An 11,040-nucleotide genomic window follows, 5' to 3' on the forward strand; every position below is an offset into this window, starting at 1 on the left:
TAGACGACAGAGTACAGCAACTTGCAATGGGCCTGGTCTACAAGATACACTACACCACTAAGGTACCCATGTACATGTCAAAATACTTCCCAAAGGTCAGTGAATACCACGACCTCAACACCAGAGGGAGCTCCACAAATCATGTTAAACCCAGATTTGGCTCAAACAAGGGACGAAACACGTTTCGCAATTAATGCCACAACAATGTGGAACGCCCTACCCACAGCTGTAAAGGAATGTGAATCACTACCCACCTTCAAAACCTCTCTAAAAGAGCACCTACGGGAGACTGCAATTCGAGACTGGCCCCTGTAAATGTCCAAACCCAACCCCCTACAATATACAGTTCCCACCCCCCCCCCCAATGTATATACTCTCTTTTTAGACTATTTTTATACTCACAAACAGTACTGTATATTTGTAGATCTGGTATGTCATAAATGTCTAGATGTAACAGTACTGTCTATCTGTATGTCATGTATGTCATATACCGTATGTTATGATGAATTGAAAATGAATCTAAAATGAAAATGTAATCTATCTGTATGTCATATATGTTATGATGAATTAAAATGGGGGACCCTGATGCAAACAAGACGAAAGTCTTTTTCTGGTCTGCATCCCCTTAACAATTGTGTGTATTGAGCTGTACTGTATTGTACCCATTCTGCAATCTGTTAATACAATTTTCAATCAATCAATTAATCAAACTCCAGGACTCCATCTCTGGTAACTAGTCATCTTGTGATAGTCTCGGAGACAGGAATCAGCCATCTGTGACACCAAAATATGCACTACATCTCTAAACTCTCAACATTTTGCTTCTACAAATCTGTTCAAACAATCTGTGTGAGACATAGTGGCCAGTCACGCAGTCTGATTGTCTGTTCATCTTGGATGTTTTTGTACTTTATATGTTTGACATGCTGGGTCTGTTTGGTCGCCTGGGAAATGGAAATACTCCGAGGCAAGTGTAATGTGATGTTATAATTAGTTCCACCGAGGTTAAGATAATATCAAGTGTAGAGAGCAGATAGCAGGCTTGGATATGATCATTATTCCTGCTTCAAGAGGAATTATTTTTATCGTTTCTTTTATTTACAGTCTGCATTTATGACACTTTCCTAAAACTGCTCTGGTGCTCTGTTCTTTTGCAAGGTTCTAACTCACACTAATGAATAAAAGGCTTGCGGGTGGCAGATAGAGAACGGTATACAGATGTTTATGTCCCAAGGTGATTGTACTGAATAGAGAGGAACGAGTGGCAGGGTGGGCTCTGAAATGTAGTTTCTAAAAGGCACTTAGCACAGGTTACACAAACAACTATCCTCTTGTCAACAATCCTGTTTGTATTCATACTATAGCTTCATGAACAGCCAGATGTCTGTACGTGCAGTTACTGAGGTGTTCCTGAATTGAATGGGAAACTGTACCTGCAGCCTCTTTACTATTCACACCAAGAGTTTAGAGGCTCCCTGGAAAAAAGAGGCCCAGACATATTCACAGAGAAATACATCAGACAATAAATTCTCATTCCAGAAATCCCACAGCCTGCCCTTGCAGTACACCTTAATTGAAATGTTACAACCAACCCACTCAAAGGCAGCTGATGGGGTTGTTCGGAATTACAGCACGGAAAGCATATTTAATTTGAAAAAGGGATTTAACGCTCAGAGGAAACTAAATTAGGATGTATTCTGCCATTGTATATTGTCTAGCAAGTCCCCCAAACAGAACGTTTTTTTTATGACACGGTCACATTATATTGTCAACAAAAATGTATTAGCCTTTCCTGCTTCTGCATGAGCTCATTTAACTGGGAACCTGACATGGGTGATCATCGTTTTAGTAAATTAGAGGAATAAGAGTGGCCCCTTGGGTTCAGAATAATAATATTACATTTAATTATAAAGCGCTTTTCACTCTCAAAGCAGCTTGATTAATGTCTTTACAAAATATGAAGTCTCTAAGTTAACGGAGCTATATTTTGCAACTAACATCAGATATGTGTAAAGAAAGATTGGTGGAACCATTACACATGAATTTGTATTTTCCTCTCTGGGGAAGTGTACATTGTTAGACTACTAAATGATTGCACCATATGAAGAATGTCCTCTTCACTTTAAGGCAGCAGCTAAGGGAGTATTTAGGATGTAAATATGTCAGACTGCAGCATCTGCCACTACAGGCAGAAGAGATGTTTAATGTTTAAATGTGTCCATCCTCCAACAGCATGATCAGGCATAGTAGTTAGCAGAGAAATGGCCACCAACAACACACTGGGGATAGAGGCAGTGTCATAGCAAACTAGGTAATGCAGCTGCCCCGCAATGAGAGGCCTCTTTACGATAATAGATTTGACAACATGAACACTGTGTGCTGTCTCCATGGACGCACTTCATTTACAAGCTGTTGAAAATATTATGTGCACACTGTTCTCTATGCATTAATGCCCCCCCCCCCTCCAATTGTATTATGCTATTTACATTGCCCCTGACAACAGAAAGTGCTGCGATTCGGCTCAATCAAAACACATTTTATTCTCTCTCCATGTCATGCTCTGACAGATATCATTCAGGGACGTCTCAGGGTGAAAGCTGAAGCTTCATTGAATAGGCAGCACAAAAGGTAATATCATTAATTTAAAGTGTACTCAAAATAGACATAGACATACTTTATTGTCATTTCAACAAGACACAGAGTGTACTATTAAAACGAAATGTTGTTGTACTGGCTTACAGGAACAGGACAATATAAAAACTTGCTAAAATTGTACATATAAATAAATAATAGTGACGTGGTGCTGATAAAATTAAAGATAAAGTGTGTGTTTAAAATATAAAGACTTACTATACATATAAATAAAATAGACATACTATATAAAAAATATGTGCTCTTTACACAGCGTAAAGTAATCTTTATGTTACTTGTCTACTTGCTGTTCAGCAGTCTGATGGCTTGGGGGAAAAAGCTATTGCAGAATCTGGCTGTTTTGCTCTTAATGCTGCGGAACCTCTTGCCGGAGTGCAGCAGGGAGAACAGAGCATGGTGAGGATGAGTGGGGTCTTTCAAAATGTTCTGGGCTTTTGTCAGGGAGCGTTTCTGAGCGGTGTCTCTGATGGGAGGGAGAGAAACTCCGATGATCTTCTCTGCTGTCCTGACCACTCTCTGCAGAGACTTCCAGTCTTTGGCGTTGCAGTCTCTCGACCAGATGGAGATGCCGCTGGTCAGCACGCTCTCTATGGTTCCTCTGTAGAACGTGGTGAGGATGGGAGGGGGAAGCTGTGCTCTTCTCAACCTGCGCAGGAAGTGTAAGCGCTGCTGTGCCTTCTTAAATAGTGATGTCGTGTGAGTGGACCAGGTCAGACTGCTTGTGATATGCACCCCCAGGAACTTGGTGCTGTCTGTAGTCTTCACTGCTGTGCCGTTGATGTGGAGTGGTGGGTGACAGTGCTTTTTGTTCCTGAAGTCGACAATGATCTCTTTTGTTTTATCGACATTCATGATCAGGTTGTTGGTGTTACACCAGTCTGTCAGATGTTTCACCTCCTCCCTGTAGGCCTGTTCGTTGTTGTCCCTGATGAGTCCCACCACTGTTGTATCGTCCGCGTACTTTCTGATGTGGTTGGTACTGAACCTGGAGCAGCAGTCGTGGGTCATCAGGGTGAAAAGCAGTGGACTCAGAACGCAGCACTGCGGGGAGCCGGTGTTTAAGGTGATGGTGCTGGAGGTGTTGTTACCGACCCGAACATACTGGGGTCTCTCTATTAGGAAATCCAGCAGCCAGTTACACAGGGGTGTGTTGAGTCCCAGGGGTCCCAGTTTGTTTACCAGATGCTGGGGGATGATTGTGTTGAACGCTGAGCTGAAATCCAGGAACAGCATTCGCACATGGGTGTTCTTCTCCTCCAGGTGGGCCAGGCTCACATGGAGCGCAGAGGAGATAGCGTCCTCTGTAGAGCGGTTAGGGCGGTAAGCAAACTGGAACGGGTCAAGTGTGGGGGGAAGTATGGAGACTATATGGTTCTTTACCAGCCTCTCAAAACACTTCATCATGATGGGGGTGAGTGCCACAGGCCGGTAATCATTCAGGCAGGTCACTGAGGATTTATTTGGCACAAGTACAATGGCTGCCGTCTTAAAACATGATGGAACAATGGCCTGGTCCAGCGAGGTGTTGAAGATGTCTGTGAGGACATGGGCCAGCTGTCAGCAAAAAATGTCAGCAGTCTAGGAAAACACTGAGCAGTGATTCAGCTATAGACTATTTATAAAGACAAACCCAGAGTAAGCTCAGAAACTCACTGTTACTCACTCTGACAATCCTTATTTCACCTGCTGGAAAATACCTAGCAACTTGTTATACTTCAATTCCCTTCTAAATGAAATCCTCCAGAAATAGTTGAACGTCTACCCGTGGAGTTTTATTCACAGCAGCAAAGAAGTGGATTACTCCTGCACCCTGCTGAGAGCCTCCAGCAAATGGTGACGGTAACAAATGTAATAACATTCAGAATATCAATAGATGAGAGATTAGCAATTTAAATATTGCCCTTTGGAAGGACAGCTGTGTTTCTTTCCACAGCAAACCTGCTTTTGAGGTTTCTTTGAGATGCAGGGACAGTTGATGCCGCATCACCTCAGGGATTTATCCTACAATAATCTACAATAATGTGATAGACAGGGATTACGCTGTGGGGGTATGTTGCCAAAACAAAAACAAGTACTGGGAGGACAAATATTACGGGAGAACCTCATCAAAAACATCCAGCGGGGGATCATCCCTCCTCTGAAAGAGATTGTTTCTCTGACCTTTTCCAACATAAACTCCAGAAAATCACTTCAACTCAAGTTTAAAAATAAAAGACGTATTTTTCAATAAATAACAGACATTATCACAACAATAAAAGAGTCACTGCAGTTTAAATACTTTGAAATGGCTCCAGTTTAAAGTGGCATGGAAACACACAGCTTCAAAATATGTGTCATCCCGGAAAGAAAATCTCACACAGAGGGTATTATAATGCTTAGAGGCAAAAACAATTATTAAAGTAATAGGGATGTAACGATATATCGAATATTGCGGTAAATAAATGTCTCAATACCGTCGTGAGACTGACAAAATCTACCGCGATTTTTTTTTCTTTTTAATAATTTTTTTTCAAACCTTTATTCAACCAGATGGTCCCATTGAGATCATTGAGCTCTTTTTCAAGGGAGACCTATCCAACATGGCTGCAAGTAGGTTGCAACATAAACCTAAAACAACAGATAACACAAAAGGACATCGTATTTACAGGGCTACATGTACATACCTAGAGACATTGACAAGTACCAGCAGTATATTTATATCTCGCCCTGTCAATAAGCCTCACCTTCTTGGCAAAAACTGTATTGTTTTTGAAGTGGTGGAGAGACAATGCACAGTTTTACCCACTGCTGTTACCCATGGCCAAAGCATATCTCTCTGTCCCAGCAACATCAGTACCAAGCAAGAGTTTTTTCCACAGCAGGGGATATTGTAAATGCCCAAACATCCCAGCTTCTACCTGGAAATGTGGACATGCTCATATTCCTAAAAGATAATCTTGATGATGCTGAGTTAGTGAGTTAAGGCCCTGACACACCAGGCCGATTTCGGCTGTTTTCGTAAGTCGGGAGACGAAGCGTGTCCTGTCGCCCAAACTCAATTTGGTGTGTCCCGCACCGTCGACCGTGACACGCCTTATTTTGACTGCCTGTCCCGATGCATGGCCGATTCAACATGTTGGCCCATTCCCAAACCGCCCCCTACACCCTACCCCTCCGTTTGCGCGTTCACGCGAAGGGTCCGCCATATTGAGGGCTGGTCCATGGCGTCATACAAATGTGAGTTCCATGTGGTTATTTTTTAAAACGATAAATAATACGTTGCCTTAACTAAAACATGCCTTTGTGAACATGTATTTATAAATCTACACGTGTTAATTTGATTTGCCAAGATTACATTAGATTTGTATTTTGAAGATGTACAAATCTAAATCGGAATCAAACTAATAACACATGTGTCAATTCATGTATCCATTCACTTACGAAATCGGTTTAAACTTAAGTGTGATTTGTAATTTCAGGGACTGTGGTAAAAACCAAGGCACTTATTGCTTTAAGAATGGAAAAGGACGACCTGTTCTGCAAAAAACGCAATGCTGCCAAAGAAGCATGGGAGTGAGTTATGCACTCAATTCATATTTTGTGCAATGAAAGTAATGAATGTGTACTGTGGGTCATTGCCTTAACACCAATATATATTGTTTAAATATTCTATGATAACAGGTCAATCATTAAGGAACTGGACCTTGGGCAACATGTGTCTCACAAACAGGCCTCCAAGAAATAGGAGAACCTAAAAAAGAAATACAAGGTAAATGGTGTATTGTTATTGTAAAACATGTTTGTTTTTGAAAAAGCTGAACAAAGATTTCTAACATGCATTTGTTTGCAATAGGAACTTAAAAGGCCAAGGACTGGAACAGGGGGAAGAAACCCCTGCAACATGGCCCTTCTTCATGGCCATGGATAGGTGCAAGGCCTTCAATTAGTCCTCCTGTCCTTGTTGCCTCAGCCTTGGAAAACCCCACAATCCTCTTTGATCCGGAGGCTGCTTCCTGCTCCTCTTCCTTCCCCCCCCCCCCCCAAATGTGGCTGATGATCCAGACCCCTCACCACCCTCATCACTGTCTGAGGCTGGAACCACCCAGCAGCCCCCCCCCCCTAAAAAAGAAAAGGTGCTATGGGAGTGCTGGAGTGCCTAGAACGCGAGGCAGAAAAAGAGGACGAACGCCACAGAGAAATAATGCAGCACTCAGATACATTTCTAACCCTGTTCGAAAAAATGGTCGACAAAATGTGATTTATTTTTTCCCCCCCACCATTGGCCATTTCTATGTTTGATTATTGATGTTACTTAAAAGACTTGTTTTTGTTCGCTTGTATTATTTATTTGGAAGACAATAAACCTAATTTAACGTACTGTCCTTCATGTCTTCAATATTGTATGGGATATAGTAAATACAGGTAGACGGGTGATGAAGGTGACATTGCGTTTGCTTGATTGTTAGATGGCTACATTGTTCTGTGTGGGTTTCATAATGTAGAAGGAAACGTTTTGCACAAAGTAATGTTGTGCACGGAACTAAAGTGTTTTTTCCAAAGTCTGAAGATTAACCCTGAATATCAGCATTTTAAATAAAGATATGTCTGTGCGCTTCATAGGTATAAGGCATTAAAATATACATGACATTTACGGTCTTAATTGCTCATGTCAAACCATTTGCAGAGTTTCACTCAAAAACTAAAGTGATTGTATTAGAAGACCTGTGTTCATTTTCTGAACCTTTGCTCTGTGCTCGTGATTGAATGATCCAAGAGGTAAGGACATTTGTCTCCAATTTGGGATTATGCAGAAAGACAATTCAGGAAAACCAAGTTTGAAATCAACGGTGCACAGGTTTATTTTATTTCACCTCTTTTCTCTAAAGTGAGAAGTGGAGCTCACTAAAACAAACAAAATTAAATCAGGTATGTGTGCACATCATTTCAAAAACACAAGTTAACAGACAACCACGTTTTTCCAAAAAAAAACAAAGTTCATTAGATGTAATCGTGTTCTCTCAGGCGTGGTGCCATTTGGACAGGAGCAGAGAGTTGTGCAGCAATCCTGTTCCTTAGGTGGTGTCCAGGACTTTTCTGTCCACATGCTGCAGCAGGGGGAGGACTCTGGTCCGCATCTTCAGGGGGGAAGGCTTCAGCATCCTCAAGGACATCGTTCATGTCTATGCACAGATTGTGCAGAAATGCACAACATGCAATGATGTCAGGGGCAAAGCTTGGACTGACCTCCAGCGCTTTGAAAAGGGTGGCCCTCCAGCGAGCCTTCATCCTTCCAAATGCTCTTTCCACCACAGACCGAGCCCTGGCATGATGCCTGTTGAATCTGGCCTGCACCTGGCCGCGAGGGACCTTGTAGGGTGTGAGTAATCCCACTGGTTTTTCCAGGCAGGGATAACCACCGTCCCCAAGGAGGAACCAACCAGCTGGGGGAAACAGTGCCTGGCAGAAGATGGGGCTGTTTCGCAGTACTCTGGCATCATGAACGGAGCCTGGATAGCCGATGAAGACATCCAGGAATCTCCCAGTTGAGTCACAGATGGCCTGCATCTGGATGGAAGGAAACAGCTTGTAATTGATGTACTCCTTGTGGTACTCGTTTCCTGGAGGTTTGATGCGAATATGGCATCCATCAATCGCACCAGCAGCATGGTGAAATGCAGGACTATTTGCAAGCTGACAGAAGCCATCTGCAATCTCTGGCAGCTCATCTGGGGTTGGCAGGGAAATGAGGGTCTTCAGGTTGGCCTTTATCTTCCCGGTGACGTGTTTGATGATCCTGTGGACCGTCGATTTGGGAATCCCGAATGCTGAACCCACCACAGAGAGTGATAGTCCATGGGCCAAGCTGTAGAGGAGAACAAGCACCTCGATGTCTTGTCCCCATCCGTGGTCCTTTGGGGAGGAAAGCATCTGCACTAAATACACCACACTAGATCGCTGAACTCTAAAGTCCTTCTTTAGACAGGCTTCAGGGTTGGCATACACGGCGAGAATTGGGGCAGTGGCATTGAGCTGCATGTAAAGACCTTTGCCCCCCTGTAAAAGACAAACACAGGACACAGTATTGTTCAATTTCAATAACCACACACACACACACACACACACACACACACCACACACACACACACACACACACACACACACACACACACACACACACACACACACACACACACACACACACACACACACACACACACACACACACACACACACCACACACACACACACACACAATTCTGAGACCAAGTCAAATTAACCTTTCCTTTTTTATTCTATAAACTACTGACAACATTTCTCTGTGTTGGAATTCTACAGACCACTATACAGATATACACGTATAGCTTATAAGGAAAGAATAAATGAATGTATATCACAATATATCTAAATATCTATTTGTATTACACATACAAAGTTCATAGGCTACTATATAAGAAATAAAGTGAAGATAATTGTTGTATTAGCAATATTGAAATGTTTACCTGCCACTGGCACATCGCTAAAATGCGCCTAAACCTTCTGCGCCTTCTGTTGGATCTTGCTTGCACCCGCTAACAGGCGACGGATAGCAACGCAGGTCAATGCAGCCGACAGATGGAGATGTGAGTTGGACACCATGACGTCCGTTTCCGTTTCCTGCGGAGAGAGGGAAGGCCGTCCCAAAGCTTGCCGCTGTATTTATACCCTTAACCCTTAATGGAGAGAACTTCATTCAGCTGTGAGTGTGCCTACAGACGGAGTTCACTCCGTCACGGAGGGGTAGGGTCGAGGGAGTGGTTTGGGATTGGGCCGTTGAATCGGCCATGCATCGGGTCTGGTAGTCGGACCAAACAATCACTCTGATTGGCTGTTCAGCTAGCGAATCAGTGCATGAGAAGCGAAACGGAAGTGAGGGACGTAAACAAACGATTTAAGAAGGCACACACAGACTGATATTCATTTTCATCTCATCATGGCGATCTGGAATGACGCAAACGAAGACCTGCTCATCACATTGTTCCAGGAGAGGCCAGCTCTGTACGACATCACAGAGAAAAGGTACTCGAACCGAGTAGTGAAAACCGGACTCTGGCGAGAGATTGAAACGCAACTTGGTTTCTCGGGTAAGATTATCTTTTTCATCAATTGAGCTCTTTAGCAGATATTGTTGGCTTTTTATTGTTTGCCAGCGTACAGTAACGTTAACGTGAAATGTAATTTGTTATTTCAACCTTGTGTTTTGTTGTTATCTTGTTGCTAGCTGTTGCTAGCTGTGCAGTTTGGCACTGCATATAGACATGAATTGGACATGCTAACTAGCCACAATGCTTACATCGTTTATTTGTGTGCTTCAGAGAGAGCTGAGGAAGAAGTGGGATTCTCTGCGAACCCAGTACACCCGGTACAGGAGACTTGCCCCTTCGGGTAGTTGTGGAGCACCAAAGACGGGCAGACAGCAGTGGATCATAACCAGGCTGCAGTTTGCACACGCTATTTGTTGTTGTTTATATCACGCAGTCTGTTCTTCTTCTCTGTCTTCCGGTTGTTGCCTATTTTTAATGACGAATACACACTACCGCCGCCTGCTGGTAAGGAGAGTTATTGCCACTCACGCACTGAAGTCTTTGCGGTGTGTTCCCGTGCGACACATGGCCAAGACGCAGGAGAACACCGCGACGCAACAGCCGACGTCGGCGAGTCCTCTGGTGACTGCTTGGTGTGTCAGGGCCTTTAGAGTTGAGTCACTTGAAAAACTAAAGTGAAACTTGATTTATTCTATTGCCGGGTCTGATTATTATATTGTTGACACTTTAAAATACTACTATCCTACCAAAATGCTGTACAAATCAGATTTATTATTTAATAAAGAAAAAAAAAATCAAAGAAAAAAATAATTCACATTGTTTTCCCTTTATTTTTCAATATCGCGATAAATATCGTACCGTGGACTTTTTATCGCAATATTATCGTACCGTGAGTTTTTGGTATCGTTACATTCCTATAAAGTAATGAAGCTCAGCGCAAGTTCAACCAGGAAGACCTTCTTTACTCATTTATTTACTATTTCCATGTTACTACTCTCTCTCCTCTCAATAAATAAGTGATCGGGGGCGTCACCAGCTTAATCAATCACTTCGCTCTATTCTCACAAGCCTATCATAGCGCTCCGCTAAACCTTTTAAATCTGCTCTCCCCTCCGACAGCGTCATTTCAGGTGACTCGACGCAACCCTCCTCCACCCCTTTTCACCTCCTGTCCCTCTGAATCCAGGGTCAAGCCAAGCCACTCCTCTTCAGACCGAACCCAACCATCTATTCACCACCACCAGTGTCTAGACTCCGTTACATTCATTTGTGTATTCCTGGCAATAAATATGTATTCTTACATCAAAACCATCTCTCCTGATTGAAA

The 11,040-nt window shown here is 43.0% G+C and overlaps 1 protein-coding gene across 1 annotated transcript; it reads right to left on the reverse strand.

Annotated features, from left to right (window-relative positions):
* Nucleotides 1-7,465: 7,465 nt before the first annotated feature.
* On the reverse strand, nucleotides 7,466-9,475 carry LOC117551169 (putative nuclease HARBI1). The gene is made up of 2 exons (XM_034223910.1): nucleotides 9,132-9,475; nucleotides 7,466-8,685 (listed from the first exon to the last, which is right to left on the reverse strand). The coding sequence occupies exons 1-2, from the start codon at nucleotides 9,144-9,146 to the stop codon at nucleotides 7,630-7,632; spliced, it is 1,071 nt and encodes a 356-aa protein (XP_034079801.1). The 5' UTR covers nucleotides 9,147-9,475; the 3' UTR covers nucleotides 7,466-7,629.
* Between the last annotated feature and the right edge of the window lie 1,565 nt (nucleotides 9,476-11,040).

This window comes from Gymnodraco acuticeps, unplaced genomic scaffold (assembly GCF_902827175.1).
Source record: "Gymnodraco acuticeps unplaced genomic scaffold, fGymAcu1.1, whole genome shotgun sequence".
NCBI lineage: Eukaryota > Metazoa > Chordata > Actinopteri > Perciformes > Bathydraconidae > Gymnodraco > Gymnodraco acuticeps.